This window comes from Entelurus aequoreus, linkage group LG08, assembly GCF_033978785.1.
Source record: "Entelurus aequoreus isolate RoL-2023_Sb linkage group LG08, RoL_Eaeq_v1.1, whole genome shotgun sequence".
Classification (NCBI taxonomy): Eukaryota; Metazoa; Chordata; class Actinopteri; order Syngnathiformes; family Syngnathidae; genus Entelurus; species Entelurus aequoreus.
Genome location: NC_084738.1, coordinates 39,359,564 through 39,377,440, shown reverse-complemented (window position 1 = coordinate 39,377,440; position 17,877 = coordinate 39,359,564). Strand labels below are relative to the sequence as shown.

Sequence of the window (17,877 nt, the reverse complement as noted above, 5' to 3'; positions counted from 1 at the left end):
GGCCCGCAAACATGTTTGGTGTGGCCCGCAAGATGAGTTTGCAAAGTATAAAACTGAGCTGACACTTTTGAATGAAAGAAACTGCTGTTCCAAATGTGTCCACTGGATGTCGCAATAGCAATTCTTTGAATTCCCTGACTTCAGAGGGGGCAGAGCTATGTACAGTGTGTCAGTACTTCTGTATTTGGACACTAAGTACTAATGATAGCATACAAAATGTGGATTATTAAGTTCATGCTTTGGTTGTCAAAGACGTTGGTAATGTAACCTGTTACATTTATACCCAAATAAATGCTTTTGATAATCTGTACATTTCGTGTTATACTTATAACTGGGAGGCATTTTTGACTGATGAACATAATCGCATCATTTTTTCAGAAAGTATAAATGACCACAAATGAAGATAGACTATTAACCGCAATATGTCAGTGTAAAAATCAGCAATGTGATTTTTACATTTTCAGAGTGTGTTTGGTCTATTTTTAGTCAAAGAAAACAATCTGAAGTTGTCTTTATTTTTAAGTTATCATGCCATGATTTTAGCAGTCCGGCCCACTTGGGAATAGATTTTCCTCCAAGTGGCCCCTGAGCTAAAATGAGTTTGACACCCCTGATTTAAAGCATTATGACTTTTTATGGGTTAACGTAGATTTCATGAAGTAGTCCTTAATTTCAGTGTGTTTGGGAGTTTGTAATGTATTAACAGTGACACACCAATGCCAGTCTCAAAATGTATCTCTATGGCTCCTAAGCAAGTAATGGAGAAGAACCACTTTTTCTTCATGGTATGTTTTTTTCCCTTTCATTTTTGACATTTCGCAAACCCCCAAAAGTGGTGTGACTGCCCCTTTTACCCCCACTGCGACCAAACAGAGCTGTGTTGATCTAATGCATGAAGAGAAAGGGATATGCTCACCAGGCGGTTGGCCAGGGAAATGGTGTGTGTGGTCGATTCTGCTTCCTGTTGGCACTTAAGCTTGTCTGCAGTAGCTTTTTCAAACTTTGCTGTGAGCTTGGCCAGGTTCTCATTAAGGTGCTGATATACAAACACACACACAAAGAACAAACATTGACACTTGTTAAAGTACAGCATGGGCTTAAAGAGACAAATAAATCACTGTCGTCTTCCAGTGACACAAACTTGGGATGAAGTGAAAAGTTAGGTAAAATTCGTCACTCTGTCCACTATGGATTTATTTTTCATGTGGAAACAATTAGCACAAGGACAAACAGGATTATTGCGCATATGCACAGTTCAGCAGATTAGTTTGAGGATTGCTAATTCCCCCCGAAGTCACTTTCAACTCAACGGATCCAACAGGGTGCTGAGAAATGACGGACAGACGCTGTATCTTATTAACAGCCGTCGCTCTACGCTCTGCAGGATTTTGACGCAGGCGGCAGTGGCTGCCGCAGCATCCCATCCCGCCCCGAGCGCTGTGCTCTGCTGGGGCTCTCCTGCACTTTGATGTGCTGAATGTCAAGCGCCACTGAGAAACAATTATTTACAGCTGCTTTTATCAATAGGGGTTTTAGGCTGATGGATTTAGTTTTGATTAATGAACAGTAAAAGCCCTAATAGCACTTACAGCAGCTTTGTATCACTGCTGGGAAGTATATCATTACTGGTGGCGCTCAAGTGTCAGCTGGTAGTCAAACCCTTGATAAAATAATTAATCTCCTGAATTGTTTCTTCACTTTTGCTTCTGGCTGTTTTTATCTTATTTCTTCTGCGCAAGACAATTGTTATTCATTTATATACAGCAGGGTTGTAAAACCTACGGCCCGAGGGCCGAAGTAGGCCCGCAAACAGGTTCAATCCGGCCCGCAAGATGAGTTTGCTGAGTATAAAAATTAGCTGTAATTTTTTAATGAAATAAACTGCTGTTCTAAATGTGTCCACTGGATGTCAGAATAGCAATTTGTATCCCCTGCTGCAAGAGCGCGCATGATTTCAGAGGGGGCGGAGCTATGTGAAGTGTGTCAAAACTTTCGATTTTGGACACTATGTACTATTTATTTATGTACATTTTAAGTTTTGGTGTTGTTTACTGCCATCATTTGCAGTCTACACGTGTCTCTTATGTGTGACTGCCATCTACTGGTCACACTTATCATTACACCATGTACCAAACAAAATAGCTTCGATGTCGGTAAGCAAAACCAGAATTATTCCGTACTTTAGGCGCACTGAGTTACAAGGCGCACTGTCGATATTTTGAGAAAATGAAAGGATTTTAAGTGCGCTTTATAGTCTGAAAAATATAATATCCCTTCGAACTTCATGTGTTATTAATGAAACAAGTGTGTGAATGTGAGTGTGAATGTTGTAGGTCTGTGTTGGCCCTGTGATGAGGTGGCGACTTTTCAGGGTGTACCCCCGCCTTCCGTCCATGAGGGACAAGTGGTAGAAAATGGATGAATGGATTGGGTCCAAATTCACAAATGTTGTTGTGGATGATGCTATGTATGTACAGAATAAACCACATGATGTTACTACATCATCCATCCATCCATCCATTTTCTATAAGTCAATTACATTGATAACATCCTGTACAATGATATTGATATTATTATTTACCTCATCTTCTGATAGATAAAAAATTAACACCAATGGGGGTATCTTAAAACTGCCAAACTAAATTCCACCTATTTGACCGATGCACATTATCACATCATTTTGTATACAAATGAAATAAACAAATGAAGATACAACACTAATAACCGCAACATGAAATTGTAAAAAAAAACATGATTTGTAAATTTTCAGGATGTGCTTTTAAACAAAAGAAACAATCAGAAGACACCCCTCGTATACAGGGATCATCCACACAAAGTTATTTTTTACAAGCCATTTTTCACTCAGTACTTTGTTGAAAAGTCCAATTGTGAGCATTGCATTGTATCTCCTCCAGTTTCTTTTATATGGTCAAGTATATCTATTTTTGTAGCTTATATCAAACAGTTTGGAGTTCAGGGTAGTTTTCAGAGTTTATATGTACTTTTGTGTGTACCTACTGGCTATATCTGACCTTGAAAACGGTTTACCTTGCCTCAGTAGGTTACTTTTTTTGTAGTACAACCTTTATGTACAGTATATGTATCAACGAGGGCTGTCACAATTACGTAAACATTGTTGACGTCAAAAAGACATGCGCATCAATGCGAGCCAAACCTCTCTGTTACGAAAATGGAACTGTCACATTCTGCTAGGCTTACCGCAGGAAGCAAGAATGTGGCAACATGTAGGATCAATAAAGTCTTTAACAATGAATAATCACCTCACACGGCGTAGCAAGGAACAAAAAAATAAAGGAGAGCTAACTAAATAGTACAAATAGTGGGGAGCAGGCTAACGGGTTGAGAAGCTACTTAACCAACAGGAAACATTACGTGAAGATAGGCGAACACACGTCTACAGAGCTGAAAATATCTTGAGGTGTACCACAGGGATCAATTTTTATAAAAACAACATTTGTAAAATTATAAGGGACTTAAAGTTAGTATTATTTGCAGATGGTATAAGTGTGTTTTGTTCAGTAGAGAACACACAGAACCAAAGACTATAAAAATGGGACCCATTACCTCCCTGCTTGGCATTCAGCATCAAGGTTTGGAATTGGGGGTTAAATCACAAAAATGATTTCCGAGCGCGGCCACCGCTGCTGCTCACTGCTCCCCTCACCTCCCAGGGGGTGGAACAAAGGGATGGTTCAAATGCAGAGGGTAATTTCACCACACCTAGTTTGTGTGTGTGTGACTATCATTGGTAATTTAAAAAATTTTTTTTAATACAAATAATATCAGTAGAAATTAACAAACTAAAAAGATGGTTTGACAAAAACAGACTATCTTTGAATCTCAGTAAAACTGAAATAATGCTATTCAATAACAGTAGAAGAGAAAGTCAAACACAAATACAAATAGACAGGGTAAAATTGAAAGGGTAAAAGAAAACACATTTTTGGGTGTAATAAAAGATGATAAAAATGAATTGGAAACCTCATGTAAAAAATATACAACATAAAGTAGCAAGCATTTTTCAATAATGAAACGCAAAATATGTTCAGGACCAAAAATCACTTCATATTCTCTACTGCTTGCTAGTGTTACCATATCTGAGTTATTGTGTAGAAATATGGGGAAACAACTACAAATGTGAGCTTCATTCACTAACGGCGTTACAAAAACGATTAATTTGAATAATACATAATGTTGGATATAGAGAACACTAAAAGCCTTTATTTATTGAATCACAAATATTGGAATCCAACAATTTGGTGCATTTGCAAACAGTTAAAATGATGTATAAAATAAACTATAACTTGCTACCTGTCAAGACATGGACTATGATGCAGTTTACTGCGTGGGTTGCTTTCCCGAGACGCAAACGAACAGGACCGGACAAGGCTTGCAGGTAAATACATGATTTAATCTCTCTCAAAAAGGGAAAAACAAAAAGCGCTCACAGAGGAGGAACAAAACTTGGCGGAGGTAACAAAACTAACACATGGCCTGAACTATGGTCATAAACAAAAAAGACTTACAGTGACGAGAACTGTGGCATGGACAGAGCAAAAACAAGAGATCCAACATGGGCAGAGCAAGAGAGGAATAATGTCATCAGAGTATCAAGAGTAATGTCAATGTCGCCAGGCCAACTACCTGGCAACTACAGGCTTAAATAGTCATGTCATGATTGACAACAGGTGCGAGTGTCCGAACACCAGCAGCAGGTGAAAATCATGCCACCCTGGCAACCAAAACAAACAAGATTGCATCAAAAAACAGGAACTAATAGAGTCCAAAAACCAACAGAACATAACCAAACAAAACATGACACTACCCAAGAATGTACAACAATTATTTTCAACAAAAGAGGCGAAATATAATCTTAGAGGAAAATCTAATTTAAAACATTTGTATGCACGTCCAACACTTAAAACCTTTAGTATATCAATATGTGGGATTAAATTATGGAACGGATTAAGCAAACAAATCAAACAAAGCACCAATATGATTCAGTTTAAGAGACTGTTCAAACTACAAGTGTTCACAAAGTACAAAGAAGAATAATTACGATAAAACATCTTGAACCTTTTTTTGAGATAATGATTATTTATGTATTTAATTGTTTTTTTAATTTATTTAATTTGCTTACTAATTTATGGTAAATTATTTATTTATTATTTATTTATTCACTGTTCTGTTACAAACAGATAACGAGGAAATGGGATAAAATTGGTATGAAAAGGGGTATGATTAAATAAACTCTGCTTCTTCCTACTCCTTTTCGGACGTGCTGTAATGAAACAATTAGAAATATGTGATGCATTACATTGTATCGTATGCATGTTCGAAATAAACTGAACTGAACTGAACTGAACTGAACAGGCTAAAGGAAACCAAGCCATCTGGCATTCAGTGGCATCAAATAGTTAACATCAACAAATCACACGCATGAGGAACAAAATGAACCTGCGCCACCTTTGTGGCTATGTTCCCACTTTAAAGGACTAGTTTATAAAATGAGGAACAACAGAGCACCGTTCACTACACACAGTCAACACAGTCTATTACATTTTCCATGCTGGCATTTTTACACGTGACTGTGGTTAAACTGTTATTTTCCAGGCATGCTTTTACTTTGAGAGCCTGACTTTACTGGCCACCATTTGTAGTGTTGTCACAGTGTTGTTCATTGAACCCCTTTATATATGTTTTGTTAGCTGTGAGTTTTGTTAGCAACTAAGAGATGATGAGAGATCATTATGACACGTGCACATCTGAACAAGGACGCAAGGACGTGGATAGGCAATACAGCTGAAGTGAAAGTTTTAATTCTGCTGCAAATGGCCATTAGAAAACAGTACACGTTATCTAAAAAAAATCCCTTGTAGCCCATATCGGAATCAAAAACCCTGATACCATCCATAATCACTTAAAGGGCCTGTTTGCAACATTTACACAGATGTCTAAACGGCGCTGACTTTCCAATGTACTTTGCACATATACCCCGCCCTCTTAGGCTTATAGGATGTAATGACATAATTACATACGTACGCAACACATGCACAAGCATTAGCTTTAAGTGTTGTAAGTTAATAATAGTGATTTGGATAGTTAGCATTAATGGATTAATGGATTAGATTTATATAGCGCTTTTCTAGACACTCAAAGCGCTTCACAGAGAAGTGAGAACCCATCATTCATTCACACCTGGTGGTGGTAAGCTACTTTCGTAGCCACAGCTGCCCTGGGGTAGACTGACGGAAGCGTGGCCGCCAATTTGCGCCTACGGCCCCTCCGACCACCACCTATCATTCATCATTCATTCACCGGTGTGAGCGGCACCGGGGGCAAGGGTGAAGTGTCCTGCCCAAGGACACAACGGAAGCGATTTTGGATGGTAAGAGGCGGGGAGCAAACCTGCAACCCTCAGGTTTCTGGCACGGTTGCTCTACCCACTACGCCATACCGCCCCATTAGCTGTCATTGAATGTATATCCTATCATAACAACAACATGACTGCAAATTGTTCGTTGCTTCTCTTGGACAGCTTTTGTATGTGTGCACACACTACCTGCGCGTACATGTTGACGAGACCGGGTGAGAGATAGTCGTAAACACAGATTGTTTTATTCAGGCTGGTAAAAATGTCACTACACAAACTTAATAATTGTGAAACATGTAGACCATTTGAACACATATGTGTTCTGTTAAACCACTAATGGTTACACAAGCTAGCCAATGGTGTTCTTGTTATATTTTTCACTTTGAAAAATGCAACTGTCAGCAGGTTGCAAACAACACCTTTAAAGGGGAATCACACTTTTTGGGGAATCGTTCACAATTAATATGATTTATTAGATGTTTTTATTTTTTTGCATTCTAAATATTAAATAAATGCAATCAAATGTCTGCTTACAATGGAGCCTATGGGAGCTGTTAAATTCTGCCTACAAAGCCTTTAAAGGCCTACTGAAACCCACTACTACCGACCACGCAGTCTGATAGTTTATATATCAATAATGAAATCTTAACATTGCAACACATGCCAATACGGCCGAGTTAACTTATAAAGTGCAATTTTAAATTTCCCGCGAAACTTCCGGTTGAAAACGTCTATGTATGATGACGTATGCGCGTGACGTCAATGGTTGAAATGGAAGTATTCGGACACATTGTATCACAAAACAAACAGCTCTGTTTTCATCGCAAAATTCCACAGTATTCTGGACATTTGTGTTGGTGAATCTTTTGCAATTTGTTTAATGAACAAAGGAGACTGCAAAGAAGAAAGCTGTAGGTGGGATCAGTGTATTAGCGGCTGGCTGCAGCAACACAACCAGGAGGACTTTAGTTGGATAGCAGACGCGCTATCCGACGCTAGCCGCCGACCGCATCGATGATCGGGTGAAGTCCTTCGTCGCGCCGTCGATCGCTGCAACGCAGGGGAGCACGGGTTTTGATGAGCAGATGAGGGCTGGCGTAGGTGGAGCGCTAATGTTTTTATCATAGCTCTGACGAGGTCCCGTAGCTAAGTTAGCTTCAATGGCGTCGTTAGCAACAGCATTGCTAGGCATCGACAGGCGGCACAGCATTAACCGTGTAGTTACAGGTCCAGTGTTTGGTTCGGTGTCTCCTGATAGTAGTATTGTTGATCTTCTGTCTATCCTTCCAGTCAGGGGCTTATTTATTTTGTTTCTATCTGCATTTAAGCACGATGCTATCACGTTAGCTCCGTAGCTAAAGTGCTTCACCGATGTATTGTCGTGGAGATAAAAGTCACTGTGAATGTCCATTTCGCGTTCTCGACTCTCATTTTCAAGAGGATATAGTATCCGAGGTGGTTTAAAATACAAATCCGTGATCCACAATAGAAAAAGGAGAAAGTGTGGAATCCAATGAGCCCTTTTACCTAAGTTACGGTCAGAGCGAAAAAAGATACGTCCTTCACTCTCACGTTCCTCATCCACGAATCTTTCATCCTCGCTCAAATTAATGGGGTAATCGTCGCTTGTTCGGTCCGAATCGCTCTCGCTGCTGGTTGTAAACAATGGGGAAATGTGAGGAGCCTTTCAAACTGTGACGTCCTGCTACTTCCGGTACAGGCAAGGCTTTTTTTAATCAGCGACCAAAAGTTGTGAACTTTATCGTCGATGTTCTTTACTAAATCCTTTCAGCAAAAATATAGCAATATCGCGAAATGATCAAGTATGACACATAGAATGGATCTGCTATCCCCATTTAAATAAAAACATTTCATTTCAGTAGGTCTTTAAAAAAACATCCAAACATTCCCATTCGGGTTTTATATGCATGATGTAAGTATATACGTTATGTAGTAACGGGTACATTTATAATAACATTTAATATTTATGTATTTTGATCACTTTAAGCAAATTCGGTGCATTCATTTAAAAAAACCTATCACAATGTTTGCTGTTATTTTTTCTTCATCACTGATTATTACTCACTGCAGACGTTATGAGAGCCAACAAACATAATAAAACGTCACTTACTGTACAATGTCTGCTGTCATTAAAATGCCGACTGCTGGGATGTTCATATATTCCCATTTAGGTGAAAAATGACTCATAATCCTCACAGAGAAAAGGGGTGGGGGCGGGAGGGACCAAGCGACTTTCCGTGTCGTCCTCACTAGTTTCGGGTATTAAATGGCTGTCAAAGTGTCCGAACTTGTCAGAATACCTACTCAGACTTATTTTGTGCAAGTGAGAGGCATGATTTATGATCTACAATAAACTTACAGGGAGCAGGGAAGCGAGGAAACAGCAGACCACTCAATGATGTAAACATAGGGAAAACAGGAAGTGATCACGTCGCCGCTATAAATAGTTTGTCTGCGTTAGCGCTTATAATCATTATCATTAATACTTGGTTAATATTCAAGTCACAAAACGTTAATTGAGTATTTTTGGCGCTTTTTGAATGGTTATTTATTGGATTGTATGGGCGAAATAGTGGAGCTCCCATTGGCTTCGCTGTAAGTGGACTTTTATTTACGTTTATTTAATATTTAGATTGTATTAAAAAATAATCCATCCGTTGTCATGTCTTTCATAATGATTATGATATGCAAATTTTTAAAAAAAAAGTGCAGTTCCCCTTTAAAGGGAAAAGTCAGGCCTATTTGGCCTTACAAAGCCACAATGTGCATATTCTTGGAAGTGATTACACTGTTGGCGCACCTTTCTCTCACTGCAACTAAACGGCTGTTCATGCTTTATATACTGATGAAAAGCCCTCTTCCAATAGGAAGTCAATACTATGCTTCATTACCTATTTACTTGTGCCTACAAATAAGAACTAACTGCCTCTGTCTCTGCATCCTGGGGTCCAAACCTAAACAAAACATTACACAACACTCTTTTTGAATAATGTCTGTAGTGAATTTTGACAGTTCACATATAAAATGTGTCTTCCTAACAGACTAACTGCACAATTCCCTATTTGATGCAATTACAGTTTATGTCATGACTTACATTGATCTTGGTTTTGATGGTGGCGAGTTTCCCCTGAGCAGCAGCCAGTTCCGCGTTGGCCTTACTCAGAGCCTGACGTTTGGGCTCCACCTCGCAATAAACTCTGTAGAACTTAACTATGTTCAAAACCCAGGAGCAAAGCCCTGCTGCTGCGTATGACTTTGCTGCAATCAGTTCTGGTTGGAACTCTGGATCCTGCATGGGTTGAAAACATAGGAGGTTAGTGAAATTCATACAGTGAGTCTTAAAAGACTACCACACTGCCGCATTTAGTTAGAAAAACACAGTTTGATGACTTTTCCTAGCAAAAGAGTGCAGCACAGATACATGCACAGATACATGCATAGCTCCAGCCCAGGAATGAGCAAATTATGGCCTGTGAGCCATATACAGCTCATAAAGCTTTTTAATCCGGCATGCCAAACATTTAAAAATTATTGTATTAAAAACCCTTTACCACCAAAGGTGTCGCCGGAAATAGAATTTACAATGCTATTTTGAAACTACCTTAAGTCTTCAACCTTTTGCACTTTAAAATCATTAAACGGTTTCTGAAACAAAAGGCTGTGCGCTAAAGCAGATTGGATTTTGTTCACAGGGTTGCGTGAGCCTGTGTGACAAATACGCAAGCTTTATACAGCAAAGTTCTGGAGGAAATAGATATTTTACACAATATTTGGGAGTTGTGATGTTTTTTCAAGGTTTTTGCCTTATTGCAAAAATGCCATTTACTTTATTGTTTTGCTACTTTGCTTTAGCTAAAATTCAACTTGATTTTAGCATCAACTTCTTCTAAATGGATGTATTGTTATTCTGATTTTAACCAATACTTCTTTACTCACTTATTTGTGTTTATACACTACCGTTCAAAAGTTTGGGGTCACCCAAACTATTTTGTGGAATAGCCTTCATTTCTAAGAACAAGAATAGACTGTCGAGTTTCAGATGAAAGTTCTCTTTTTCTGGCCATTTTGAGCGTTTAATTGACCCCACAAATGTGATGCTCCAGAAACTCAATCTGCTCAAAGGAAGGTCAGTTGTGTAGCTTCTGTAACGAGCTAAACTGTTTTCAGATGTGTGAACATGATTGCACAAGGGTTTTCTAATCATCAATTAGCCTTCTGAGCCAATGAGCAAACACATTGTACCATTAGAACACTGGAGTGATAGTTGCTGGAAATGGGCCTCTATACACCTATGTAGATATTGCACCAAAAACCAGATATTTGCAGCTAGAATAGTCATTTACCACATTAGCAATGTATAGAGTGTATTTCTTTAAAGTTAAGACTAGTTTAAAGTTATCTTCATTGAAAAGTACAGTGCTTTTCCTTCAAAAATAAGGACATTTCAATGTGACCCCAAACTTTTGAACGGTAGTGTATGTCTACAAAAAGGTTTAATTATTTTACTGAAGTAGTATTGCCTGTGTTAAAATTGTGGACATGGTTGTGTATAACTTTACTGCTACTGTTAAAATTTCTTGAGATAGTTCTTTGTGATCGTTGTGCAGCCATTTGCGAAATTTGTGATTAAGGGCTATATAAGTCAACTTTGATTGATTGATTGAGTTAGACATTAAAGGTGAAGTTAACAGTTGTGGCCGAACGTTTTTGGAGTGACCGCAATGTGACTGCAATAGCTGACTGAAAAAAAAAAAAATGTAGGCGCACTTGTGGAGGGTGTCACCGACTGTCTACTGGACACCTGTTTCATTGATTGATTGAAACTTTTATTAGTAGATTGCAAAGAAAGAGAATACATTATATGAAACAGTACAGTTTACACAGTACAGTACATATTCCGTACAATTGACCACTAAATGGTAACACCCGAATAAGTTTTTCAACTTGTTTAAGTCGTTAATCAATTCAAGTCAGCATTATTCCCAATGATTGTGTGGTCTACTGACCCAAACCGAGAGACCATGTAAAGGCTCAAGAAACATTTGGAGCCATTTTGAAGCCATTAGCTCAGGGGTCTCAAACTCAATTTACCTGGGGGCCACTGGATGCAGAAACTGGGTGAGGCTGGGCCGCAAGAAAATATTTCTTAAAAAAAATCTAACATGCACTTTTTAATGAATTTACCTTCTTTGAATGGCTTTCCCGCCCTAGCAACCATCTCACTCACCATGTAGCTAGCTTTGACTGCTGCATCGCTCTTTTCGCTTGCTTTCTTGATGAAATCTTGTTGCCTCAGTAGACTGGTTTTAAAATTTGCAACCCGGTTCACTCTCTCATCTCCCTGGTATTTTGCATACTCTTCAGCATGTCTAGTTGTATAATGACGTTTCAAATGGTATTCATTGTGCACCGCAACTTTCTCTGTATCAACTACAGAAAAGAGCTATAAGGATTATTCATAAAGTAGATTACTTAGAACACACTAACATATTATTTATTAATTCGGGTTTATTGAAATTACAGGAGCTAGTAAAGTTACAGACATTATGTGTCATGTTTAAGGCTAAAAGTAAAACATTATCAGCAAATTTACAAAAAATGTTTGTCATCACTTCTGAGAATGAAGAGCATAGAAGAAAAGGTCATTTCCAACATCAGTATTCAAGGACAACTTTAAAACAAATGTGCATATCAGTGGTGGGGGTTAAACTATGGAATTCTCTTTACAATGAGATAAAAGATTGTAAAAATATATTCCAATTGAAAAAATATATAAAGACAGAACAATAAGATCATATGGACAGCCATAAGTGTTTACATTTTGCTTTATATTTATTATTTTACTTATTTTTTGCCTGGTTTTGTATTTGTTTTGTATCATCCCGTGAGGTGTATATTACTTCTTTTGTTTTTTTTGTTCGGTTTGTACATCATGAAGTTTTGCACTTCTTGTGTTTTTGTGTGTGTTTTTTGTTTGTTTTCGTTATATTTGGATGTAATTGTTGGTTTATATCAGGGGTGTCCAAAGTGTGGCCCTGGGGCCATTTGCGGCCCGCAGCTAATTGTTTACCGGCCCGCGACACATTCTGGAAATGCTATTGCAAAAATTAAAAAAAACATTACAAAAAGTGGAATGAGTTGCAATGTTGACACAAAGCTGCCATGCAGGCTGTTTTTTTCTTTTGTCTATCTTTATTTTTCTTTTTTTGCCATTGCTCCAAAAAAACAACAACAATGTTATAATGAATTATTGACCTATTCAAGGCTCCTTTTTTTGACAAAAGAGCATAAAAACAAATAAAATAATAGTTGAAATGTAAAATCGACAGATATATCTGAAGTTGATCTCGTAACTTAAGTGTTGAAAGTAAAAAAAAACTAATAAAAATGTATCACTTTATGAGTGGGGCACCTTGTGGATCCCAAATATATTTAATGGGATTTTATTTATCTTTTCACTGTGATTACTCAAAAATAATAATGAATTAAAATCAACGGTGTCCTGCATTATTGACCTTTTTAAGGCTCTAATTACTTCATCAAACATTGCTTTTGGAATGTTTTGGACAGTGGGGGAAATACTACATATTTCAGTTTCGCCGTGGAGTTTACAGTTACGGTAGCACAATTAGCCCCGAACGGGCTAACATCACCACTAACGTGTTACACGTCTGATTCGCCCAGCGACTCTCTGTCGGAGTATCAGCGCTGGGGTCCAGTGCACCACACTTTTGTATTGTCGCTCGGTCCTTCGGCAGAGTGCTTTGGAAGCTACCGGACCGCTCGTCTTCCCCGCCCGGACTGTTTACAACGGGGGTGGGAGCGAGCAGGCGGGCGAGCGAGGGAGGCAGGGAGGGAGGGAGGAAGAGCGTATGCGGGTGTCGTGGAAAAGCGGCAAAATGTTTCTCTGCTTGCATCACGCAAGTGACGTCAATGCATACTTGCCAGCCTTGAGACCTCCGAATTCGGGAGATGGGGTGGGATTGAGGTGGGCGGGGTTGGCGGTAGCGGGGGTGTTTTTGTAGCCCGGAAGAGTTAGGGCTGCAAAGGATTCTGGGTATTTGTTCTGTTGTGTTTAGGTGCGGATGTTCTCCCGAAATGTGTTTGTCATTCTTGTTTGGTGTGGGTTCACAGTGTGGCGCATATTTGTAACAGTGTTAAAAATAAATAAAATAAAATATGACCACCCTCAGTGTGACATGTATGGCTGTTCCTCAAGTATGTCTTGTACAACATGTGTCTGGGCCGGCACGCTGTTAGTATGGAGAAAAAGATGATGCGGTGACAGTTTCTAGAGGTCACTAAAGGCAGTGCCATCATGGCACGCCCTCGATATTGTGAGAGCCTTATACCACACCTTGATTGGTAGATTCCTTCAGCTTCGCACACAACGCTGTCAAGCGCCATTCATTTAAAACTCGCGCCATTCATTTAAAACTCACGGGGCGCAATAACACCTTGATTGGTAGATTCCTTCAGCTCCGCACACAACGCTGTCAAGCGCCATTCATTTAAAACTCGCGGGCCGCTCTAACATTAAACTTCCATATTAAGGTGGGGGCCGCAAAATAACATCTGTGTTTGAGACCCCTGCATTAGCTGATTATAGTGTGAAACCACGACTTTCAATATTGAACTACCTGTATTTCACAATATTTACATTTTTTAGATGTACTTGTACTGTATTATGTATGGTGTAACAGTTAGTTTTAACAGAGATTTCTGCTTTGTTCAAAGTAGGTAGCCAAACTTCAATGAACAATAAAACTCACCTGCAAGTAAGGCTGGACAGCTTTCAAACATGCTTCTGGAATATTCTCCTTTTTGAAATGTATGAGGGAATCAAGAAACGCGTCCACTTTTGCCATCATAACCTTTCCAGCCTTCCAGCTGCGATCCTTTGGGACTTTGCCGCCAGGCGCCATTAATACCATGACGGCCGCCGTGACGTTGGTGACCGCTGCCACCGGAGAGCCGAATGACTTCAACTCCGTTAGGTTGTTCTGCAGAGGGTAAAAATAGAGGGATGCAGTGCAAAATTAAAGACCTGGATGTATTGAATACTTGTATGACTTAGTGGTCTGCTTAACAAAGAAGGGGATAAAAAAAGGATGAACCTGCACTAACTTTGAGCAGACAGCAGAAAATTCAAACTGGGACATTTTTAGAGAGCTTCAGAAAGCAGTGATTGAACTGTCTGTTCTGCTTGTTTGAACAGAGAGAACCTTCTAAATTTAAAGTGGGTTTTTTTTTGTGTTCAAATCCCCCAGGCGGAATAAAAAGCTATATGGATTTTAGGAGATGAACTAAAATGCCAGCAGAACACACAGAAGACATTCTTTTAGCAAAGATTCGATTGAAAAAAAATTAATCTCACATTTAATGGCCTATGTGGACATCACCTTTTTCACTAAAGCTCAAAAAGGAAATATAAAAAAAGCATGACGAAGGAGAAAAAGAATGAAAGGATATGACGCACTTTATTGAGAGTGTTAAGTGCATCCTGTGCTGCAGTCAGAGCCGGTTCAGCCTTAGCCAGATCCTCTTCACAGTCTTTTTGCTTGCCACTGACCACAACAGCAATAGCTGCCACTTTTTCTTCTTCCTCATCAGCCACTGCTTTTTCCTTGGACACCTTCTCAGTTTCTATTCCAACCACCTGGGACCAACACATTACATGTTATTGCTGGGTTAGAGGCACACACATTTTATAGCATTGATTGCTTTCATGTCTTTAACGTAGAGTTTCAGTTACTAATTGACGCCATACTACTGAGTGGCCTAGTGGTTAGAGTGTCCGCCCTAAGATCGGTAGGTTGTGAGTTCAAACCCCGGCTGAGTCATACCAAAGACTATAAAAAATGGGACCCATAACCTCCCTGCTTGGCACTCAGCATCAAGGGTTGGAATTGGGGGTTAAATCACCAAAAATTATTCCCGGGCGCGGCACCGCTGCTGCTCACTGCTTCCCTCACCTCCCAGGGGGTTATCAAGGGGATGGGAGAGAACAAATTTCACCACACCTAGTGTGTGTGTGAAATCATTGGTACTTTAACTTTATACACATTGACCGACCGTAGCATGATAATATAATCGTGTTTATTTCCTACAGTTCTCAGTTAACACTATGATTCTGTGAACGCTTACACCACTGCAATATATAGCCACAACAATACACATATTGCTTATTTAAAGGCCTACTGAAACTCACTACTACCGACCACGTAATCTGATAGTTCATACATCAATGATGAAATCTTAACATTGCAACACATGCCAATATGGCCGGGTTAGATTAGTAAAGTGCAATTTTAAATTTCCCGCAAAATATTCTGCTGAAAACGTCTCGGTATGATGACGTTTGCGCGTGACGTCACGGATTGTGCGGACATATTGGGACAGCATTGTGGCCAGCTATTAAGTCGTCTGTTTTCATCGCAAAATTCCACAGTATTCTGGACATCTGTGTTGGTGAATATTTTGCAATTTGTTTAATGAACAATGAAGACAGCAAAGAAGAAAGCTGTAGGTGGGATCGGTGTATTAGCGGCTGGCTGCAGCAACACAACCAGGAGGACTTTGAGTTGGATAGCAGACGCGCTACCGTGAGTACGCAGCTTTGGCTTGCAAACATTTGATCGCTTGCCCGTACGTGCGTGCCGCTATGTGCATGTCACGTGCGTAACTTTGGGGAAATATATGTGCTGTATGAACTTTACGGAGGTGAACGGTACTTTGGGCTGTGGGATTGAGTGTGTTGTGCGGGTGTTTGAGTTGTATTGGTGGGTTATATGGACGGGAGGAGGGAGGTGTTTGTTATGCGGATTAATTTGTGGCATATTAAATATAAGCCTGGTTGTGTTGTGGCTAATAGAGTACCGGTATATATATGTCTTGTGTTTATTTACTGTTTTAGTCATTCACAGCTGAATATCAGGTCCCACCCGCCTCTCACAGCATCTTCCCTATCTGAATCGCTTCCACTGCCCTCTAATCCTTCACTCTCACTTTCCTCATCCACTAATCTTTCATCCTCGCTCAAATTAATGGGGTAATCGTCGCTTTCTCGGTCCGAATCGCTCTCGCTGCTGTTGGCCATGATTGTAAACAATGTGCAGATGTGAGGCGCTCCACAACCTGTGACGTCACGCTACTTCCGGTACAGGCAAGGCTTCTTTATCAGCGACCAAAAGTTGCGAACTTTATCGTCGATGTTCTCTACTAAATCCTTTCAGCAAAAATATGGCAATATCGCGAAATGATCAAGTATGACACATAGAATGGACCTGCTATCCCCGTTTAAATAAGAACATTTCATTTCAGTAGGCCTTTAATGCATTTTTGACTGTGTCATCAAAACATTTGATTAAGATCCTATTTTGAATCTCATTACATTTTACCACATGGCCATAACAATATAATACATAACTATTTACATAGAGTACATATACATATACATACGGTAATATATATATATATATATATATATATATATATATATATATATATATATATATATATATATATATATATATATATATATATATATATATATATATATATATACACAGTACTTTTATAAAGGTGCCTGACTAATTTGTGTGCTTCATGGACACTTAGCTGATCTTTGGGGGTCAGAATACTTGTTGGTTGGAAGGGGATCAAATACTTATCACCTTCAGTCAAATATGAATTAATTCAAATCCATCCATCCATCCAGCCATCCATTTTCTACCCTCTTTTAATATTGTGTTTTTTGGGGTTGGGAGTGGGAGCTTTATGTCTGTATCAGTTCTGTCTGTAGCTCACAGCAAGCCTACCATAAAAATGATGGACTGTTAATATCTTTGTAGACAGTAAACTTATAAAATCAGCAGGAGATGTTCAAATCATCATTTCCCCCACTGTATATATTGTCTGTGTCACATATCCCCATACATATGGACTCACTTTAAGTAATGGCAAAAACCAATTATTTTAGACATGTGCCAGGAAGCATATTGAAGGACAGTGAGTACATTTTAAAACTTTTCAAACTATCTAAAGTCTGTCTTTTATAAGTGTTTCCAAAACCATTCACAAAAAACAATTGTGAATGGAAGGAGCAACCCAAGATTTCATTTCTTTGAGCAAAACAAGGACCCTCTTTGTATTGGGGTCAACACAGAATACCTCAGGACAGATTGAGCCAGCTAAAGTGCAAGAAAATATCAACATTTATCTGTGATATTTTGCTTGCAAGCCAATGTTCTTGCCTTGATCAGATTGTCGGCATCTTCATTCTTCTGCTTGAGTTCCACTTCTTGGGCCGCTAACTTGGCCTTGAGGTCGTCAACCTGTCAAGACGAAGTAACAGGAAAAGAAGGAGGTCAAGAGGGGGAGATTAGTCAAAGCTATAACCAAGACTGCCGAGCTGCGGATGAATAAGCAAGACTTAGACAAACTGTAATGATCCACAAAGG

At 39.2% G+C, this 17,877-nt stretch overlaps 1 protein-coding gene across 6 annotated transcripts in view; it reads right to left on the bottom strand.

Moving 5' to 3' along the window:
- Positions 1-17,877, bottom strand: part of dnah9 (dynein, axonemal, heavy chain 9) — a 426,092-nt gene that overhangs the window by 161,347 nt on the left and 246,868 nt on the right. For all 6 annotated transcript variants that reach the window (XM_062056457.1, XM_062056459.1, XM_062056458.1 and 3 more), the window contains 5 exons: positions 17,671-17,751; positions 14,895-15,074; positions 14,188-14,418; positions 9,510-9,704; positions 917-1,036 (listed from right to left, as the gene is read on the bottom strand). In XM_062056457.1, the coding sequence (XP_061912441.1) occupies positions 917-1,036; positions 9,510-9,704; positions 14,188-14,418; positions 14,895-15,074; positions 17,671-17,751 (807 nt within the window). The remainder of the gene's footprint in view (positions 1-916; positions 1,037-9,509; positions 9,705-14,187; positions 14,419-14,894; positions 15,075-17,670; positions 17,752-17,877) is intronic.